The sequence below is a fragment of the Temnothorax americanus genome, unplaced genomic scaffold (genome assembly GCF_048541705.1).
Source record: "Temnothorax americanus isolate GAGA-0224 unplaced genomic scaffold, ASM4854170v1 Scaffold30, whole genome shotgun sequence".
NCBI lineage: Eukaryota > Metazoa > Arthropoda > Insecta > Hymenoptera > Formicidae > Temnothorax > Temnothorax americanus.
In genome coordinates this window covers 651337-674278 of record NW_027509443.1, presented here as the reverse complement: position 1 = coordinate 674278, position 22942 = coordinate 651337, and the positions used below count along the sequence as shown (strand labels likewise).

The 22942-nt window shown below is 39.3% G+C and overlaps 3 protein-coding genes across 4 annotated transcripts in view; 1 reads left to right on the top strand and 2 right to left on the bottom strand.

Annotated features, from left to right (window-relative positions):
* LOC143900822 (uncharacterized) overlaps positions 1 to 22942 on the bottom strand; it is a 312581-nt gene that overhangs the window by 101154 nt on the left and 188485 nt on the right. The gene's annotated exons all lie outside the window — the stretch shown is intronic.
* The window catches only part of Raskol (Ras GTPase-activating protein raskol), a 70794-nt gene that overhangs the window by 37640 nt on the left and 10212 nt on the right, over positions 1 to 22942 (top strand). For both annotated transcript variants that reach the window (XM_077412549.1, XM_077412550.1), the window contains exon 2: positions 15357 to 15451. In XM_077412549.1, the coding sequence (XP_077268675.1) occupies positions 15357 to 15451 (95 nt within the window). The remainder of the gene's footprint in view (positions 1 to 15356; positions 15452 to 22942) is intronic.
* On the bottom strand, positions 4448 to 8230 carry LOC143900812 (uncharacterized). Its single transcript, XM_077412542.1, has 4 exons — positions 8176 to 8230; positions 7841 to 7939; positions 6400 to 7300; positions 4448 to 4588 (listed from the first exon to the last, which is right to left on the bottom strand). The coding sequence occupies exons 1-3, from the start codon at positions 8228 to 8230 to the stop codon at positions 6405 to 6407; spliced, it is 1050 nt and encodes a 349-aa protein (XP_077268668.1). The 3' UTR covers positions 4448 to 4588; positions 6400 to 6404.

The following is a 22942-nucleotide window of genomic DNA, read 5'->3' as shown; positions in this document are numbered from 1 at the left end:
ACTCGTGCAGGGCGTGAAAGTACCGGTCCTCGATCCGATACCTACACGAGAGGGTGTATATCGAAACGTGTTGCATCCACAAAGCGATCGATGGGATCCATTTGGAAGTGGATGTCAACGAGCCGAGAAAATTTGATCGCGCGGTGACCGAAAGAGAGAGAGAGAGAGAGAGAGAGAGAGAGAGAGAGAGAGAGAGAGAGAGAGAGAGAGAGAGAGAGAGAGAGAGAGAGATGTTTGAATAGCGCAAATACATATTCTATTCATACTACAAAATATGCAATTCTATTGAAGTATATATGCAACTCTGTTATACATGAAAAAAAAAACACAAGAAATGTGCAAATAATGCCATAGAATACATTAGAAAAGTGAAACAGGCTAAATAAATATATTTTTGTATAATTTGTATACGATTAATAATTAAGGATTATTTGAGCCAATAAAAGTAAAATAGTGTAAAAAGAGGAGAATATTTAATTGAACGAGTTCCAATCCGGGCAGCTTAACTGCAATTAAGGTGCGATGTATAAAGATCGCTGACGTTTATTCGTGATCGCAGAAAGTTCACTCTAAACGATAGGTACTCGTAAATGCATTGCCGACGATCTTTAATGCCATCCGCGAGTGATCAGATTTACATACGAACGAGGTCGCGCGCGCACGACCGCGCGAATCTTCATGAACTGGATTCTGCGCCGGTGCGCTAAATCACGCATAATGGTATTACATTGTATTTATGGATGCTAATGACCGGGGCATTGTGAGTCCCCCGCGAGGTAGTACATAATAAAGCAATAAATTAAAAGTGCCAACCCTACATTCACTGCATGGCATGCTCTTTTTTTAATCCGGGCTGCCAATCGTCCTAAGAGTCAATGGCGTGTGAATCTCATGAATCGTGCTGGTTAGTATAGCATTGGACTACCTATAGATATCTCGCCAACCCTTTCGTCCGCACGATCGATTTAAGCCCAAATCACACTTTGATTTCTTCGTAAGAGTTTTGGAGGAGGTCTGCCATTGTAATTTCAATCATAGATTTCTTAACCATTTTCGAACTGTCAAATTCAAAGTCAAGTTTAAAAATTAAATCTAAGTATAGATTATCAAGAGCTTAATTGAACATTCCATGTTAAATATTTAAAAACATGTTGATATTCTTGGAAAATTTCTTGAACCTCACTAAATTATATCGAATTTTTTATTCTTTTGATGAAATTCTCACAATTATTTCTATATGCAAGATATATGTAAATGTCAAAGTTGTGCAATGGAGCTTTCTACTGCCCAAGTCGACCGGTCTCGAGCGAGATGGACTCAATCGACTGGCATACAGCTCCACGTCGCGTCGTCATAAGACCCCGTAGTCATTCAGCCTACGACGAGAACCCGCTATGCCCGCAGGGCCCTTACGCGCGACAAGATACGCACGTCCCGCTTCGAAACGGCCAGGGCCCCATACAACGTTGTCTGTTTTTTTATTCTTTTTTTTTCCATCTCCCCCTCTCTCTTATCTCTCCCCGCGCATTTAGTCACGGAGCCTCGTTTCGTCTCGTTCTCTCACCCCGCGGCGATCCGGCGTCTGATGCTCTGGATGCGTCTGGCTTCGTAGGACCGAGACTAGTTCCCTGATGGCTCTGAGAAACCGAGCGAGTGCCTCCTCGTGTGAAAGTTACGCTCGCGTGAGCGAGAATGAAGAATGGAAGAAACGTGCTATGCACGTGCTGCCGCGACAAATGTTTATGTTAACGTCGATTGATATACATCTCTTTATAGCGGACGACGCACTGATCTTCTGTATAATCGATGTCAGAAACGTTGAGACGAGTTTTTTAAATCTAGATACACAACAAAAAATCTTATTCCTACGTATCGAAGTTTGTCTAAATTAATAATTAAGCTGAGAAATTCTTTATATTAAAATATTCAATTTTCTCATAATTTGATTTATTTGATTATGTTGCAATATGAAGGTCAATTTTATTTTCTTTGTGTTATATGAATCTTGAATAATACTTATTTTATTTAATATAAATAATAGTATATATATATATATATATATAAAATTCGCATCTTTAATTCTCTTTATTGTTATCATCAAATATTATTGCCTCTATTTCATGGATGTGAAAGCAGAATTTTTTGACAATCCATTAATAGAAATTCAGAGAATAATCGGAGAGTGCATTGCCGGAGTGTTTCTGGGTGCGGTGCATTGTCCTCCGAATAGCTATTTCATCTATTCAGGAGAAATTCTTGGTCGAGAGCCAAGCGACGAGCGGAACATGGAAGCGGTCCGAGACGTTCCCCTGGAGAATATCAAGATTCTTCTATTTGAACTTTAAATAACTCGAATGCCATAATTATTTTTATCGATATTACAAATTATCAAAAAAAAATTTTAATCACGTTAGCTGAAAGTATGCGTAATATTACAACTAATAATAGGTTATTGCGATAAATATTGCCACATGCCTCAGTGGTTGAATTGGTACGACACCTTCACGAAATGAAGGAAGTTCCAGGTTCGAACCCTGGCTGAGGTAATATTTTTCGCAATGATTTCTTTATATACAGTTATTTAGATGCATAACATCAAAAATCAAATCGAATCGATTTAATTAGGTGTAGGGGGAGGGGATTTTACTACTCTAACCGCCGGAGCTGTGTTTCAAGTCTGACAAATTTATAGTCGGCGCGCAGTCAAGGAAGATATGTAAAATAGAAATAAAAATAAAAACTTTTGCGCATTATTTTTACCGCGCCTATGGTTCTTAGTTAGCCCGTTTTCTATATTTGTGCGGATTACAAATTATCACATATTTTAAAACATAATTTTCTATTGCAATTAAAATTAAGAATACATTATCTATCCATTTATTTATCTAAGATAATAATGAGATTCACGTCCGAATCTTTTTATAAAAGAATAATAATCTAATAATAATTAATACTTGCGAAATTTTCCTACTCCTGAGATCTTAATCTTTTTTTATTGTGAAAGTATGACAAGATGAATTCAATTATCTGTAAGAGCAATGAATTAACTTGGCGAACTTTGTTTCTCAATTAGAACAGATTATCGTAGAGATTGTTCCCTCGCAGTAAGTAGCTCTCAATTGTACGATTAAACGAACTTACCTGTAAGTGAAGTTCTATCGTAATTGTATGTAGCGCCTCTTCCGAAGAGATCACCTGGTAGTACCCGCCTCTCCATGCCAATGTTACCACAGGTTAAAGTAAATAAAACTTTTTCCCCGCTACGATGGCGCTCCTGCGACGCGTCTCATGCTTCATTTCTTTAAAGTGCTGCCGTAATTCTTAGGGGCTAAGGTCTCTTAGCTATGGGTGGGTGGGAAGTGATCTCTTCGGAAGAGGCGCTACATACAATTACGATAGAACTTCACTTACAGGTAAGTTCGTTTAATCGTACAATTGTATTTCGCGCCTCTTCCTCAAGATCACCTGGTAGACGTTTAATAAAGCCTATTACGGCAGAAGTGCGTTTATTTTTATTTTTTATTTTTTATTTTTTTTTATCTCTTTTTTTTTTTTGCAGGGAGTTATATTCCTAATGCTTACTGTTCTAGAATTGCCCTTGCAAATACTTCTTTTTCTTCTCTCACCCTTAGGTTGTAGACCTTGGCGAATGTCTCTGAAGCTATGGTCCAACCTGCTGTCTTCTTAATTGTATCTATGCTGACGCCGCTCCTTTTTGCCGCTGAAGTCGAAGCGTGACGCGTGCTGTATGCTGAAAATGTCTTCGTATCCACTCCGCTTATCGTTAGTGTCGACTTAACCCAGCGGCTTAGGGTCTGCGTTGATACAGCCTTGTAAGGCTTTTTGAACGAAATAAAGAGGCTTGTACATCTGCCTCGCAATTCTCGAGTTTCGTTCCATATACGCTTCCAGTGTGGATGCCACGCAGATATCTCTATTCTGAAGGTAGAACGGAACTATTAACGTTGGTTGTTCTCTTCCTGGCCGCGAAGTTTTTGATCCTCGCTGGAATCTTTATCTCGATTAAGTTTCTTGCTTTTTTCGATATTCCGCACATCTATGAGTGCTAAGGTCTGAAATCTGTGACCTGTTATTAGAGCGAGCAGCGTGACGAGTTTTCAATGAAAGTTTTTTCTAGGTCTAACTCGTTGTTCGGTGTCCATTTTCCCAAAAAATCTATCACGATCCTTGGGTCCCAAGTCGAGTTGTATTTTGGTTTCGGTGGTCGTTTTCTTCGAGACGCCTCTGCAAAACTTTTTACCCTGTCGTCTTGGCCGATTTCTGGTCCCAATATAAATGCGATAGCCGAGCGATAGCTATTTATCGTCCCGTACGACGCTCCAGTGTGAAATTCTCTTGAAAGAAAGCTTAAAATATTCGGGATTGAAATCGTGAAGGCGTCGATGTGGTTCTCTTGACAATAAGACCACCATTTTTTGTAAGCCGTTTCGTACTGACGTACGGACGAATCGCTTAAGGACGAAACTGCTATGTCCAAGGCGTCTTCTGGTATTCCTTTTAGTGCGAGGGCTTGCCGCATGATATTCCGGCTACCAGGGTAAGGCGCCTCCATAAGGGATGTGGTTCCCTACACGAAGAGAGTAAGAGATGCATATCTGGTTTGAAATAAATCGGTTCCGATTCAAACATGTCCATACAAAGTGGGTACCACGCTTGTGATGGCCAATGAGGGACAACTATTACGCCTCGAGCCCGATCAGATTGGATCTTTCTCAACATCTTTAGAATTACTGAGAAAGGAGGGAATGCGTAAAAATAATATGTTTGCCAATTGACTGTGAATGCGTCGATAGTCAACGCATTTGGATCTTTCCGCCAAGAGACATAACGTGCACATTTTGCGTTTATTCTGCTTGCGAAAAGGTCAATCTCGGGTTTTCCGAACACCCGACATATCTCGTTGAACGCATATCCCGACAGACTAAATTCTGTTTCGTGTTCTCTTCTTCTTGATTCTAAGTCAGCTATCGTATTTTCTTCCGAACGGATATAGGAAGCAAAGATCCACAGATTTCTTTGCTCGCACCAGCTCCAAATATCCTTAGCGAGTTTACTAAGATTTTTGTACCGTGTGCCACCCATCCGATTAATATACGCAATAGCTGTCGTATTATCGATCCTCAATAGTACGTTACAATTTCTCAAATCTTTCGCGAAACATTTAAGCCCAAATAACGCCGCAAGAAGCTCCAAGTAATTAATCTGGTGTTTCCTATCTTCCTCATCCCAATGTCCGTAGGATTTCTCATCTTCACAGCTTACACCCCAGCCTGATTGGGACGCGTCTGAGAAAATCTCCGTTTCGTAATTTTCTATCTCAATAGGATTATTTGCCGACATAATGTTTGATTTCCACCAAACTAGATCCTCTCTAATATTATTTGATAGGATCATTGTCTTTTCAAAATTGTCGTTATTCGCTATCAATGCTAGCGTCTTTTCCCTTTCAAGGCTCTTCATGTACACCCAACCGTAGCGTACCGCTCGACAGCATGCCTCGAGTGTTCCAACGAAAGACGCGAATTCCCGTATCGTGCATGAGCGTAATTTTTTCAAATTTTTGGATATCGGACAGTACCTTGATTCTTTTAGAATCGGGGAGCTCGATTAGCATCCTTTTAGAATTTAGTTGAAATCCTAGATATTTTCGAATCTTTGAGGGTTCGAGCTGACTTTTCTCCTCATTAATCACAAAACCTAACTCCTGTAATAGATCGCGAGTTTCATCTCGATTTTTTAGGCAAAGTTGATAAGAGTTACCGATTAAAAGAAGATCATCTAGGTATGTAACAGAGATGTGTCCCAACTTTCTTAGATATGCTACCACCGGTCTCATAATTTTTGTGAATATGTAAGGCGCAATATTCAGTCCAAAAGGAAGGCAGCAAAACTCGAAGAGTTTTTCCCTAAACCTAAAACGTAAGTATTTCCGGTGCGATTTTTTAATCGGGACGACATAATATGCGTCTTTCAGGTCTAGCGTTACCATAAATGAATCCTGGCGCAAAAGATCTCTTGCTGTCCGGATATCCTCTAATTTGAAGTGCTCTGTCTCTAAGAATTTGTTTAATTCTTTCAAATTCAAAATAAAACGATTAGTGCCGTCCGCTTTCGGCGTAAGGAAAATTGGTGATATGAATTCTCCTTGGACGTTCTCACATTCCTCGATTGCCCCCTTGTCAGTAATTCTTCAAGTTGTTCTAATATTTGTGATATTTCTACAGGCGACCAATCCGTCTCTCTTGGAATCGATTTTTGACAAATTGTTTCCTCTAACGGTAGCTTTATTCCCGATATCCATTCTAAGACAACCGCGTCCGTGGTGATTTCTTCCCATTTTGTATGGAAATATCTAAGACGCCCGGCAAATTTCCTTACCGGATCTAATAACGTTTCTTCTGGGGATATCGATCGTGTCTCGGATATCGATCGTGTTCCGACTTCCGGTATCCCGAGTATCGCTGACTGTAAGGTTTTCTTTGTCCGCCCGTCGTCGTGGACTGTCGTTTGTAGGTCTGTTGACGGAACGGACCTTTGGAGTTTTTTGATATGCGACTGGGAGGTACTTTCGGTGTTGTCTTGCTCAGTCCTTTAGCGGAATGCTCTAGCGTCTTCGCCGTCTTAAGGTTCTCTTCTAACTGCTTCCCGAAGAGCCACTCATCCACGACTGTAGCTTTAAGGGCTTCTCTAACCGATGCATTGAGGTTAGGGAGGATCAGGGCTCTCCTCGTGAGAGTCTCCTCCCGTTGTAGATCTACTAGCAACCTTCCTATATCGCTCAATCTTTCCAGAAGCGTTAATTTATCGACGGACTGACCTTTCAGTAAATCCGATAAAGTTGTCCCCAATACAGCCAGGCAGACGGTTACTTTCTCTTGCTTGTCAACTAAGCGAGTGTCTCTGGTTATGAATGCTTCATTGAGAGAAGCTTTTACCTCGGGATTTATCTTGGGTGGATTTATGAACAAGCAATTCTCTGGTGTTCCGTATTTCTTCAACAGCAAAGATTTTTCTTCCTTTGGAAGACCGGCTTTGAAGAGATCTGTCCATCTTAGTACGATTTCTTCGAATATCGGGGCTCCTAGTGGCTTGTCAACTGCCACGCGCTCTCCTAGTGCTTTGAGAACGTTATCGTCGACCTGGTTCGCCTCTAGCGGTTGATCGACCGTTTGGACCAGATCCTCTGGCGGTGGTGTCCCTTGTATAGGGGCTAAGGGCTCCTCGGTCTCCGAAACGGATTGCTGCGTTGTTGGTGACGACTCAGGAACGTCGTTGCGATCTGAAATCATTTGAGTGTGAAACTTTCTCAATTTTTGCGTGCGCTTTTGCGTCTAAACAAACTTTTGTCTGTCTTTTATTAAGGCAAAACGCGGCCCCGGATCTAATTCGGTAACGTCACGGGCTTAACCTGTACGTATGGCCAGCGTCTCATGTTTGCGTTTAAGCAAGCGCGGTCTCGGATCTACGCCGGTACGAAACAGGCTTAACCTGTACGCACGGCCTGCGCGTCTTGTTTGCGTCGGTTCGAACTCCTGTCCGTGCAAACGTGGCCCCGGATCTAATCCGGTACGAAACAGGCCTAACCTGTTCGTGTAGCCTACGCATCTTGTCTACGTCCGGTCGGACTACTGTCCGCAGCCCCGGATCTAATCCGGTACGTAACAGGCCTAACCTGTACGTGTGGCCTACGCATCTTGCTTACGTCCGGTCGAACTCCTGTTCGTGCAGACGCGGCCCCGGACCTAGTCCGGTACGTAACAGGCCTAACCTGTACGTGTGGCCTATGCGTGTCGTAATATTGATAACCTCGTCAACTTACTGCGATGGATGTTCTTTATTCGTCTCTCCAGACGTCGGAATCGTTTCTTCCATCTATTCTCCTTTTCCTCGTCGTGTTCAATCGACCGTTTCTGCTTTTCTTACCCATATTCGTTTTCTGGAAAATAAACGCGTGTGGTCTATTTGGCACAAAAAATTGGAATGAAGCATGAGACGCGTCGCAGGAGCGCCATCGTAGCGGGGAAAAAGTTTTATTTTACTTTTAACCTGTGGTAACATTGGCATGGAGAGGCGGGTACTACCAGGTGATCTTGAGGAAGAGGCGCGAAATACAATGGCAGCTCGAGGATGCGCCGTTCGTTATCTAACCCTAACCAGCCAAAATGATCAGCCACTGACGTGTCGATATGCCGCAGGTTGCATTAATCATCTCGCGCCTATAATAAACTCGAGCGCATAGAGATAACGATAAGGCATCTCGACGCCGCTCTCTCATCCGACACGCAATCTTGCGATTAACCGGAAAATCTCGACCGTTAACCCGGCTGCGTCGCGCGACAAAGGACGAACGTTACGTTTATCGCGCAAGAACACGTGTGAGTGGCGCATCAAAAGAATACGCGTAACGTCCCGTCGGGTAAGACGGGTGCTGCGAGATACGACACGCGAAAGACCTCTCGTGAGGTGCAATGTGGATACTCGCAATAAGCCTCAATGACGAGGCGGAACGTTCTCGTCTCGTTACTCGCGCGTGTGTTAAATCGAGGCATGTTTCGAAGGCCGGGCCATCGACAAGACATGTGTCGCTCGAGCATATTAATCACGCAGAATGAGAGAGGGTTGTAATGAAAAAATTGACTCTTTTAAAATACTATATTTTACATAATGTCTGTATATAAAACATACACCTTGCAATTGACGAGATTTAATTATTTTTGTCCATATAAAATAATACAAGTTTTTTATAATAATACCAACTGATGTAACAGGAATAGAAAATAATAAGTACTATTGGTCACTATTTCGTATAATATTTCTTTGTTATCTTATCGCTCCGTTCTTTGAAAACGCTATTTTTTCTCCGGAATCATACGAGACAATTGTTCGGCGAGCTTACGGACAGTAGTGGTGGCGAGAAGCAGTAACGGGATCGTAAATTCGCGACTGCTTCCTCACACGGTCAACCAGCGAGCCTAGCATCGCGATCTTATCTATGGGCGTACATCCAATGGTTGGTAGACGGACTGCGTTGATGTATAGACATGATACGCACACACGAATGATCGTTTACAATGGCCAGTTTTATCGAGTGACAATAATGCCGTAAGCAACGCGATATGCATCGCGATGCATTCGCATCGACGCGGACGCGACGTGAAATCGCGACTTGCGATAGAATGAACTTCCGATAAGAACAGGCGAAAAAGAGTAAGACATTCTATAAAAGAAAGATATATTTTCCAAGATATTGAAACATTACATGTAAAAAATTAGAGGTGTAAATTTAATAAAAAATTTATACACACAAAATTCGAAAATATTATAATAAAATAACTGCTTGGACTTTTGTTGCTTTTCGTCTTTTAAAAGTTTTATAACATATTTTAATAATATTTTCATTTATATTTCCAAGAATTATTTGTAATTAATAGATAATCAAAATTAATTGCAAAGGAATTCTGATCTCGGATTTTCTTAAAAAGAGAACGCATTTATGAAAAACTGGACACAAGCAGGTTACTCTTCAGTCCAGATTACATCCGCTATCTGCACATGACGTTTGCGACAAACTCGTGTCACAACGATGGGTGTCAATTCAAAACGCGTTATCGTTATCGCATTGCGACGAGCGAGTCATTCAATTGCCGAGAGAATTGCTCTCGATAAAGTTCTCTAACCGAAAAATCAATCAGCACTAGCGGTTTATTACTTGCGATTGCGTCACGGAATTCAAGAGACCGACCTTATACGAGAATTATATTCATATTTTGTCAACCTCCGAATATCTATGCTTTACTCTGCAAAATTATCATTTTTAGAAACGTAATTAAATATATTTTTTTGTTGAAGATTTTAATAGGATTTATTGAACACATATATGCCATGGACAAAATACATACATGATATAGATCATAAATAATAGACTTTAAGTTCATTAGTTCGTTACATCAGTACATTTTACTTACTCTATTAACAATGACAGTTCATTAATTATAACGATGTATAATTTCATTATAAGAGAATTAGGAATAAAATCTTACATGAAATTAAGGAAAATTTAATAACTGATATAAATACATGATATTATAACTACAAGGAAATCGGCTCAGGCGCATAGACTATACTTTTCACAATATAATAAATATACGAGAAGTACAAAATATATACGTATAGTTTTTAGTTCGCATAATTATGAAAAGTTAGATATAAAGAGAAGTTTCAAAAGTATTATGTATACACCTATTCTTAAACATTAAAACGTAACGTAGCGCGGTCCAAGAGAAACTGTGTTACGAGTTCAAGCTTCTAAATCGATCTACGAGCATTCGTTCCGCGCGCGCGTCGATTTCGCAACAAGTCATTTGTCGCGAAACGAGACCCCAAACGGTGCGCATTTCGCTCGTAACAATTACGCCGACCCCCATCTACGTGATTTATCTGACCCTCGCGATAAGCACCACGTCGTATCAATTCATAAATATCCGCGGCTTGGCGGCTGCCATTGTTATGGTTCCGTCTCGTTAATGACCAGCCGTGCCGTGCGATGAAAAATCGCAGTTGCACCTCTTTCGGCCGTCGATAGCGGACTAATGAGTCTCCCCGCGTGCAGGATATAATACCTGAAATAGAAACGCACGAATATATAAAACGAGGACATAGATCGCGGAACTCTTGGCAGAACTGGGCGTGTCTATATGCCAGATGCATGCGTGTAATTGATATTGACAAGTTTTCGCGATTATTTCGCCCAATATGTTCCAATTATTTGTACATTGAAACGACGCAAATAAAAATTTAGTAGTATTTATTTTAAAATTAAAATTTTAATTAAAAATCAATATTTATTTCTTAAATCAAGTTTTTACTTTTCTAACATGATACTGAGAGACAAATTAAATTTTAGCGTATATATTTCGGGATAACCATGACGTTACTTTAGAACCATTTAATTATATTCTTTATCACCCTGTTATTTCATTGTATGCTCAATATTAACGTTAAATTACATTAAATTACAATAACGTTCTAATATAATAATCATCCTATGCTTCTAATATTAGACAATATTATAAGCAATATTATATTATATTATAATTAATATCAGCGACAGCCATTAATTATTGAGTTATCAACTCAGGCACCCTAATTACAGTAATTAAGCCTTTACCATCGCGATTGGCAAGGTCTCGAATCTGCAACGTTATCGAGCGCAGGGGGGGGGGGCGCCTCTTTTCTACAAACCATATTATAAAGTCGCCGTTTTGTGACAGTGCCGCACACGCCCTCCCTGTCACTGAAATGACCCCCGCCAATGAAAAATAGTCGCAGTTGTACTCTTTCGACCGTCGTCTGTTGATAATAATGAGCCCGACTCTCTGGCGAGGTCCCAGAACACAATGCTCGAAAATGTCTGAGATCGATCTCCTTATTCGAGGTCGCGATCGCGATCGCGAGGACTCGCTTTCACTCGCACGGCCGACTAGCTCGTTTCTCGATCATTAATAACTGCTGACTTCTGCTGCGATTGTTAGCGTCAAATCACGAAAGGCGAAAGGATTGACGGGGAGGAGAGTGAACTCACTCCCGCCATTACGCTCGATTTCGTTCTGTCGTCGCGTTTCGATTTCGATTCGGGTTCTCTTTGTGTCGCCTCCTAGCTTCTCGGGCCACTCGAGCGCGCACAAAGGATGCGTTTCTCCCCATGCTGCACCAGGCCGATGCAACCGGTGCAGCTGCAAGGCCATGAGGAAAAAAAGGCGGAATCGCGAGAGAAAGAGAAAGAGGGAGAAATCGCTTCATATCGTGAGCCTAATTAACATTCACTGGCGAATGGAGCGGAATAATTTTTCTAATTGTGACATGTTTTTATAACTTAATAATTTTCGATAATTCGATTTAGTTTAATTGTAACGAATTACTTAACATTACTTTATCTTAATTTTAATTTAACAATACATTATACAAGAATAAATATCCCGAAAATGGCGCTCCTTTTTACTTTGATGAATTTTTTTTTATTTCTTATTCAAACAATCTGTCATTATTTCTTGTCTTTTGCAATCATACTTAATATTCATTGTCAATACCGATTAACATTTTGTAAAATAAATATAGTTTTGAAACAAAGTCAACAATTTAAACAGTTCTTTAACTGTCAAAAGAATTAGCCATAAAGAAACTTGTATATAATTTCGTCTGTCCAGTGAATCTTATTGTTATCTTATCCTTTCTATGAACTAAAATATCTACATAGTAGGACCGAATGTTGATTTTTTGGGGTCCTTGAAATATTTCAGACGAGCTCTGCACCGCGATCGTGGCTTTCCGCGGCAGTTTTCTTTGTGCCGATGAGCCGTAAACCAGGAATTAATTAGCAGGTAGCGTGCCGGAGCGGAGAGCCTTTTACGAGGCTCGTAAAAAGTTGATTCTGGATTCGCCTCGCAGGGCCAGCGATATTATACTTTATGTCGGTCGTCTCGTTTCGCCTATATTTCGCGATTAAAGACGCAATCTGTCCTCATTGTTAATTAAGATAACAATGACATATATGACCCACGTGTATTCTAGAACAGTCTTGCATCTAATGCAAATAAATGTATTCGTCAGTATAGCAATAATATACGATAATTATAAAATTGATTTAAAAATAATACACAAATATACATCATGAATTGAAAGGAATAAACGAGAACGATTATACTATACATAAAATCTCCGTGATCAATTTTATTCATATTTTATTTCAGGAAAATATCGTATAATATCAACATCTGCTTCTGTTATCGCAATTAACTTTACGTGTGACGTAATGCAAAATAATAATTCATCTGCGAAAATAATTTATCCGAAAGATATACGACACACGTGCTATCCTTTCCGTAAGGTGTGTTCGGCAAGACTCATAAGCACGCGGAACACTCACGTGTAATATCTCTACTCGGCTTTTATGTTTTTACGCCCCAACCGGAATTGCTCCAATTGGCCGCGCATTTATTTTCGAACATCTTTATTTTCTACGTTGCGTCGTAAAAAGGGCGGGACGCTCGCATTAAGGTTTTACAGCTTAGGCTCCATGTTTAGCCACGATGGAAGGAGAGAGAACCGCATATGCACAAAATTATTCTCGACATAACCTGCACAAACGTGCGGTATATATTACGACCAGTCACAATATATTCAATCTCTATTCGCTTATCGTCGAGGTTTGCCTCGACAAAGTACCGCTGAAAAGTTTTGAGGTTGTCGAAATTATTTTATTTCGGGTATCTGAAAAAAATATATTTTTTTTTTCAATCGTTAATTCTATATTTCTTGTCTTAAAGACAATTTCTTCACTGGAAATTTGATAAAAAAAATTATATAATGATGATTTTTGTAATCACAGGTTTATGATATTACAAAATGTTTTGATCCGTGCGTTTTTCGATTATATAAATATTATGTTACATATATATTTTAACAATAGAAACTGGTAACCAGATCTGATTTCGCTTCACACGATCCTTCTATGCAAGAGATCCTGTTTCTACTGTCGACGAAAATCGTTACGAGCCACACTATCGAAATTCCTAAACAGGAAACTTGCACTTTTTAGATATATCAATTTGATTTTTAATTATACATTGACTGTACGCATTATTTTAGCTTGGATATAAATCTTAGAGAACTTCGTCGTAGCTCGAAATATAATATGCATTCGAGAATTGTGCTTTTATGCGTACGCTTTTTTCGCTTATCGCCAGTATAATAGTGTAAAAAGAACATTCACATTCAGGATGTCTCACAATCAGTCGTCAAACGCAAAACTGATTAACTAAACAGTTTCAACCAATTTCAAACTGATTAAATATCAAATTTAATAAAAATACATCTAAAATACTAAAATTATAAACCCATTTGCCCATTTGTATTCAAGTGGACAATAAACTTTGTTTAATTGCCTTCTCCAGATATTCATCAGTTCTTATCGCTCATAACAATTCAGAAACTGATACTTCGATATTTCATGCGATAGAGGATTGACCATAAATCAATTAAAAAAGTTGTTTTTAAATGAGATTTTTTAAAATATGTTTTTAATTAAGATTAAGGACATGAATTCAAGAACACTCTGTACATGTCTAGAAGCCTTTACATAGAAGCGCAAGTAACTTGAGACTCTTGTGCGAGGTAACCGTTTAAACCGCTGACCGTAAACAGAGAAGCTCGGGGGAAAGGCTCGGCAGGCACCCCGGGTTCTTGTAAGGGCGTTAATTACGGGGCTGCTTTCTGTTTCTTCTCCCTTGGCCGATTTCTGTTATCCGAAGTGCCTCTCACCGGGGCAAAGGAGTAAACGCGAACAAGTCGAGTTTGAACGTCGAGTAGAGTACGCAACCATTTACTCTTGGTACACTTATCCGAAGCGGTTGGTGCAAGTAAAATACAACTGCGGCGTTCTTTTTTGGTTAGAAGAAGACTCTGTCGACGTTAATCGAATCCGCGAATATTTTTAGATAAACTAGGCACGTTAAGTTCTAATCTGGCAAATATCTCCTAATTCACTGGATGGTACTGTAATATTCCGGCATAAAAACAGCATTATAATTAGAGGATTTTAATAATAATTTTTAGTTTTTTTTAAGAATTTGAGAATATTTATTTTGTTCGAGAAAATTAGGTATTCTACTATTTGAGATTTGATAGTTTTCGAAATAATAGGTTAAATTATCCTCATATTCCTAGTTCTTCGTAATCCCAGCCTAAAATATCACATCTATAATCAAGAGGATTAACTTCAAAGATTTTATTTTTTTTAAATAGCAAATAAAAGAAAAGAAGAATATTTAGTTATCTCAAATCATACAAATGGCTCAGTGGAGAAACGAAAATAGACAAATAAAATTTCAAAGAAAAATGAATAGAAGCGAAAGATGAGAAAATACTTTGTTGATAATACTCTAATAGATACCTACCTACCTTCTATTAGTTCATAAAATTTATCCACTACTTATACGAAAGCGCATTTTCACCAACTTGATCTCTGACTTTAATTATATTTGAGATTTTACGTTCGAGATTTTGTTGCTCTAAAATTAACTGTAGCTTTGTGCAAGCAAAGCGCTCTTCAGTCGGTTGAACGAACGTATCGCGTTACTCGGTCAATGACAGAGTCAGCGAGAGACCAAGTATTGGCGCAGACTATGTAATCATCGCCACAACGTGGTTTCAGCTTACTTCGGCCGTGCACGGCCGAATTACCACCGCGGGCGTATCCGAAACACGACACACGTCAATTACTATTATTGAGTCTAAGCGTCTAAGCGCATGCTCACGCGAGGTATTCGGTTCTGTTTCAGACACATCGTACGAGAAGGCTTGTCGAAGAGGTAGCGCGCCCGCAACCCCGGTGCTCGGCGCACGACCCCTGGATGTCACCCCAAACAGAATCGTTGTAAGTAAATTTGATTACTTGTGCGGTGTAATTCGCTAAAAGCGGATACTCCACTCAATACCGTCGCGTCGATAATCTGTGATTCTATTTTCGCAACACACGAACACTCCGCGTCCATTAGAATTATCATTTTCGCATTATATTTATAAATATGTATCGAGTTTCATTAATAATGTCTATTTACGATTCAGGAGTGTGACAAATATTTATGACTATGAGAAAAGTGATAAAGATATTATTATCGGAAAATGTTGGTTATCGTTCTCATTTATTTAAAGAAAATTTAAAGAAAAAGAGTCATATCAATATCAATTATGTCATAGAGTCATAGAAGATGTTATTTACTTAATGAAATCGAATTTGATTGCGTAACTTTTATATCTCCGTTCCATTCGTTACACGCTTTAACATACAATATTCTCTCGTAAATTGCGACTGGCCATTCTGCGATGTATGTATCGCGGATCGACCTGCTCATGCAATGAAAATTGATTCTCCGAGGTGAAAGAGCCCGGGATGAAGAGCCTCCTCCCTCGGATAATACAGCCGAAAGGACGTACATGGTTTACGCCGGCTCGTCGGCTAACTTAATGCCCGGCGCGTTGAATATTCACCGAGATCCCGCCGAAATGCTCGCGTGTCCGTGGATTCGCGCGGTCGCACACACGATACGTTGTAATTAGTTCGTTATACCATCCCGGTGCTCCGTATATAGACCGCCTCGCCGCGACGACGACGGCAACGGCGACGGGTTCAGCGATCTCATTTTCCATGGGCGCGGGCGCCTGGCGTCAACCGATCCGCGACTATATTTAACGTCGCCTCCGCGCCGCGCGGAACGGAGTCTGCGCTTTCTCGTCTGACAATTTCACTTTAATTTAATTTAATTGAATAGGGGGGGGGGAGGGACGGGGCCCACATTTCGCCGTCACGGTGATATATCTACCTGCCTCTCACTGTCGATATTATCTATCCGGGCTGACAATCGACGTAATGACGAAGTGATTCGCGCCTAGTGCGGCGCGAATCGGATTTTCTCCAGCGGGAAACGTCCGTGCGGTTTCGCGGAGTCTGCGATTACCTGCAGCCGCGTTTATCTATTCTGTTCATTATTGCGAGTAGAAACGACTCCGAAATGTCTCGGCGCGGCTGTACGCCAATTTGCACGCTCGCCGCACATTTAGCGCTGGAACGTAGCGTTTTAATTCCCACTTTGTTAACGTGAAAGCGGCGATCAGCGTTTAAATGTAATGACCGTTAAGTTACATGCGATGTCTTAGCTCTTATTTGTTTAACATGAAAGTGATAAAGTCAATATTAAAGCATAATGATCGTTAAACAAGTGCATCTTAGATGTGTGATAAAAATATCGACACTAGAAGAATTAATTGAATCGAGTGCGAACGTTGTGATCGCCAGATTTTATTGTTATAAATTTAGCTTTTGATCCCCTCAGCGGATACCACGCAATCGCACGTTGAATTTCTTTCTAACCCCGGAGGGTCGCAGATTGCTATCGCGCGCGAATACTTTTCCGTCAGCAGCGTCTAAGCGAGAGCATTAACTTCGCGGATTAGATCTCGGCTAATCACGCGCGGCGGATTCTCCTCGTGCAGATTTATCGGCACTCCGGTGTTTCTTGCGGCAACGGATCGGACGGACGGAGGTTTACTCTGTATAACCACATTTCGAGATGTATTATCAGATTAACGTCCTCCTTCTCGGGAAGATTGTTCCGATACGATTATATCGTATACGTAATTCACGTCCGAACTTCTGCTACTTCTGCTTTCGGCCAGATACCGGAGAAATCTCTGTCTTGCTCTTCCATTCATGCTCTGTTCGCCGATCACGAGAATAAGATTTCAATCTTCCGATCACGTATCTTCGATCTTACACATCTTGCGCGAGTCGCCAACTAGCTGATGTCTTCTTCGAAGGCGAAACACGTTATTTTCGTACGTTAGAAGCATCCTATTTTTTCACGACGAGATTCGTCGAATTTTTCCTTTGAATGTAAGATTCTTCATAGATATTTTGAAATTATGCGTGAAATATATGCGGGGATAAGTGTTTTCCCTCTCTAGATATTTTCAAGAATTATTAATTCTGTAAAATTTTTTCTTCATAAATGTCAATTTACCCGCATTGTTGTCCATGTTATTATGGGGAATAAAAACTTATTTAGCTCGAATGTGAAAACATGCAGCGCTATGAAAATATCGATCCAGGCTTCGCACACGAGCAGGTGTTCTCAATTCCCACGTGCTAGATCAAGTCGCCGAGCGATCGTTTTCCCGCCAAATTTTTCTATGAATAAAACGTATTTACAAATTAAAGATACGTATCTATTTTCATGTCTCTACAATAAAATAAAATAAATGCTATATATTATAAAATAGCCTAAAAATTATAAATAGACAAGAAATTTTATTTTATGTCGATTCTCTATCAAAAATTAGATGTAAACTATCGCGATACGAAATACGAAAGTGAAAGATAGGCGTGTCGTATCGTTCAACTGTCAATTAATCTTTTAAAAAACTTTTTTTTTCGAAAACACGGTGTTCTTACGATGCTCGGTGCGTGACGGCGGTTTACACATTCAGCATTCGATCGGAAGGGGAATCGTAGGCTCGTTGGTGAAGGGTTTTAAAGGAACAAAAGGACGAACGGACTGGTTTCGGGGCAAGTCGTGACAACTACGCTGCTGTTTCCGGTTGAGGAACGTCGCAGACTACCGTTTACGAAACGAATCATTTACCAGTTGTCCTCTGTACGTGGCTTAATAATTCGATTGCTATTCTATAGGTAAGACAAAAAATGACAAGGAATGACGAATTTAGTTTGTGAATCTGGAATCTTTTTTTACAACATTCATAAGAAAGTTAGAAGAACAAAAGATGCAATTAGAGAATTAATTGAAGAAACTTGAAAGTTTGGCCATTGCAACATAGAATCTTAAATAAACTTTAAATAAGAATCACGATTCTAACTTCTAACGTATTTACTTTAAATAGTCTTTATATTTATAATAGTCTTTGTTTATACCACATACTTGAACATTCAAGGAACATAACGGAAATGAATAAATTTACGCGCATTACAAGTGCCACAAAGGAAACATTTGAGACGTTTCGATCGCGGGCCGCTGATTTCGTACGCGGGGCACGTTCCACGCGGGAGAGCGGGACCGATCGCAGATGCAATCAGCGGACGCCATGCATGTCGCAAACTTCGATTTGAGAACCCCTCGAAGACGTTTTTGTCCTTACCGGTGCGGCGTCGGGGACGGAGGAGCGCGCGTCCGTAGAAGAGGGACCGTGAGGGGAATCGAGGGGTTTAGGCCGTTTTGCCTTACCTGAATGCAGGGGCAGAGTTTTCGGTCGCGACACAAAGGTGTGCGCCCCAAGGATCCCTTGACTTCGGCTACCCGGATGAGCCAACATCTGCGTCAGTCGACGACGAGATTTCGCCGCGAAATCGCGCGCAGCTTCCTCGGAATCTCGCGGAACGAAGTTCCGATTCGCGTTCAGAGAAACGTCTTGTCAAATGGTGGTGGATAAAAATTTTTATAATCGTCGTTGTGTTTCAAAAACATTTATTAACAGGTTAATCTGAAAAAGTTACACTGACCTATATGAATTGACAAATCTATATAATTACGCATGATGCGATTAAATTTACTTCGCGTCATTTAAAAAGGAATTGTTTGAGTTTATTTGGAACGTTTGTTGGGATATATGAAAATCTGATGTATGTAACTGACTGTGTAGCTGGTGTCAAAAAGATTGTAGGAAGACGAAATCACAGTTTTTCAATCTAATTTATTTAACTGTGATTTTGAACCGATTTATACAAAAATTAAGTAACATAAATAAACAGTGAATTCAAAAAGGTTTTCTTGAAAAAATTATTAGTAATTCAGTAATTCTTCATATAAATAATTTCATGTGAACTTGAAAGAAGTTTGAACAGAGTTATTGTCACATTTTTGCAGACATATTAATTATTGCTCTATCAAGATATTCCTGTCGCCTTTCAATCGAGTCTTAAAATCGTGGTATTCTCACAAAAACTTAAATTGAGATCTGAGATGAACGATATTTGTGTCACTTCTTATTAAGCTTTCTGCGAAACTCGTTTCATGTTTCTCAAGATCGACAGCGATCTTTAAAACTGCAAATTTATAAAAATTTTTAGAAAATAATATCTGATAAAAAATAATCTATTTAAAAACTGTAGAAAGCAATTATTAAAATGATTTTAAAAATTAATAATTGTTACAATGTTATTTGATAATAATAACTAAGTAAGGCTCTATTTGAATTTTAAATTAAAAAACTGTTTTAAAACTTGAGTTTTAAAAAGCAATTACAATCAAAACTCGAATGTTAAGGATATATAATTTCATAAAATGAAAATATGATACCTATATAAATAATTATCGATCTCAATATCATCAAGAAAAGTCTCTGTAACGAAGTTACATGTGACTACAATATAGAATGAAAAAGAATGTAGAATTATTTTCAATATTTTAATCGATACAAAGGGATCAATTGGTACATCTTGTCTCGAACGTCATTCTTAATTTAATAATAAAAAGGTGTCCTATATTTGCGCGCGCGCGAAACGATCTGTTTATAAGCGACCTAAGCACATTCCATAACTCTGTCACGACGCCGTGGCGAAAGACAAAATGCATTCACGTAATGCATCGATCGGTCATTATCCTCGCCGATGCATGACGCTGCTCGTTAGCTGAATTATGAAATCCAATATGATGCATCGTGGGCAAAAAGTGCTCGGTCGGGGAGTCGCGGAAGTATTCAGACGATCGTCGTACGCGAAGAGAAGTAAGGTCGCTTGTGACCATTTAAAGGTCCTTCCGATTTAAATCACTGGTTGGGGAATCGGCCGGCAAGTTTTGCAAGGCCATTGGATAGGGCGAAGACCGTAAGGGCGTATATAGCACTTCAAAGACGTTCGAGATGTCGCTTTCAAAGCTGTAGGAATACCTACCTGAGCGTGGGTTCGAAGAAACTTGGTTCGAACCGTTCATTCATTTGCCGGCTAACGGCTGCCCGAAGAATGTCTCCGAAACGCTCAAGTGCCATTGTGTGAAACGTGAAACTCGTATCGTTGTCTGATATTAAAATTCTTTCTTGTGATCAAGTCTCGTGCTCGCGAGAATAACATCTGCCAACAGCGGATTTGCTGCTAACGCAGCGAGTCACTGAAGATACAGAAAATGGTGGGATATTTCGTAGACGAGAAAAAAATCAGCACGTGCTCGGTTTTCCATGACTTCCAGAAATTTTTTACGAGTAGATGACTCGTCGTACTAACTGCCCGTGGAAGATCCTCGATCTTCGGAGAATCCAGTGAACAACTCATTGAAGAATATTAAATTGAGGATTGCGTGATAACGAAAATTTTGTGCGCATTAGCCAGTGATAAAAGATACATTTTAATTAAGAACCGAGTGGATATTTTATGAGGAGTAAAATCCCGAAAAAAGTAACTGAGAATTTCCATCGAACTTTCCAACCAAAACTCGCGACGTTGCGTCGCGCGCGATTAAATTGCATGCTGACATTCGGCCAGCCTTATCTCACAAACACGTACACGTGCACGATAACGCGGCGTTTTACTACGACGATAATATTCCGTGACAGTATAACGGGCAGCGAGAAAGTTTCGCACGCTGCTTGCGCAAAGAGTTTTGAGATCGTTGCGTCTAAAATCGTGGAAACCACTGAAAACAAATGTCCATGGAAAACAATCAGTTAAAAGTAAGTTTGCAGAGTCATCCAAAAGTAAGCCTGCTTACAACGATTACACGAATATCGCGAGCAGTATGTTTTACAGTCATTTTAGTCGTAGTAAGTGCATGCGCTTCTGTTCTGGAAACGTATTACGGAAATAAGATAATATTTAGGTAATAATAGGCGATAATATAAACTGATCAAAAAACATATATAATGTTACGCTATTATGATCACATTACGATATAAACCAGTAGATAATAAAAAAAAATTCAACGTAATATGTGTTTATTTAATTTAACAAAAATTTTCAAATATTAGAATTCGGTTTTAACATAAGTTTTTTTTATTAAGCGGTCTGATAGATCATAGCATACTTTCTTTGTAAACTTTTTGAATTTTTGCAATATCTTCAAAATTGAAGAAAATATAGTACCTACACGAAAATGTACTGTGACGTCATACCTTATACCTATGCGAAATCTTTTGAAATTGCCGTCATCAAAGAGACTTTAGCAATCAAGCTATAACTTTTTTCTCAAAAAGTACTAAAAATCGGCTTAGATTCTCTGCATTAATTGGTTAATAAAGAAAAAAATGTTAAAACCGAATTATCGACTATCAAATGACAGATTATGTGAAAAATGTTTCGCAGGAGATGAAACACTTTAACATCCTCAAACACTTTAACTGGCGAACCCGCCGCTTCATCTCGCGATGTAAAAAGTATCATAAAACTCAATAAAAGTGCTCGTTAAACATTTACCCGGTCTCTCTCGCACACGGCCGAATTTACTTGGAACCGCGCGAATGGTGAGAAGAAAAATGTGCGTCAAGCCAATGGAGGAGAACGAAGACGACAAAGTTGTCAGCATGATCGTCAACTATTTTAGTACGAGGGTAAATATCGCGGACGGCTGTCGCAAAAAAAAACACGAAATTTCTACGAAGTCCATTTGCGAAATCCTTTCCAGAGAGTCTCAAATTCTTTATCAATAAAGAATGATTTATTTCTCTTATTTCTTATTTCTCTTGTCTATATAAATTATAATCACATCTATCATTATGTCTTCTCTTCGAAATACTTCTCTCATTTTTCAATATATCGGTTGCACAAATTTTTTCAATTTTAGAAGCACCTCCAAAACGCTTTCTTCAAGATCGCGTCTAATTATTTAACAGCTAATTCTTTTGAATATAATCTCTAATTCTTTTACTTACAATCAAATTTTACAAATTCTTTGACGAGTACAACGATTGATATAAGAATAGAATTTTTTTTTTTTTATAAGAAATCGCGAAGTAACAATGATGAGCGGAAGTGTTACAGAGTAGAGTATCCATTTTTATTTCCTCCATAGTTAGACAATGTCTTTATAATCAAAAATTAATCTTGTTGGAACAAGTTTGGCATGTTTTTTTAAATCTTGTATAGATTTACACTTGGTTGAGAACCGCAAAAATATTTTTAACATACTTTTCCTTATAGATTTCTGGAAGTTTTTTGTACACCCACTTAAAACATTCGATAATATAACTTAAAATAAAATTGTACACACACACACACATACACATAAATCTTGCTGAAAAAACTCGATAGTTTTGAAAAGAAAAATTACTGATTGCTTATAAAAAATGTATTCGCACATATACTCTTTTAATATTAAGTAAGTTACAGTGATACATTTGGTATTACGTGACAGAACAAGGCGCTGACCAC

Coding starts and splice junctions, on each gene's coding strand:
- LOC143900812 (XM_077412542.1), bottom strand. CDS start 8,230: ATGATTAATGCAACCTGCGGCATATCGACACGTCAGTGGCTGATCATT. Junction 7,940..8,175: donor GTGGCTGATCATTTTGGCTG/GTTAGGGTTAGA, acceptor AATATGGGTAAG/AAAAGCAGAAACGGTCGATT. Junction 7,301..7,840: donor AATAAAGAACATCCATCGCA/GTAAGTTGACGA, acceptor AAATGATTTCAG/ATCGCAACGACGTTCCTGAG.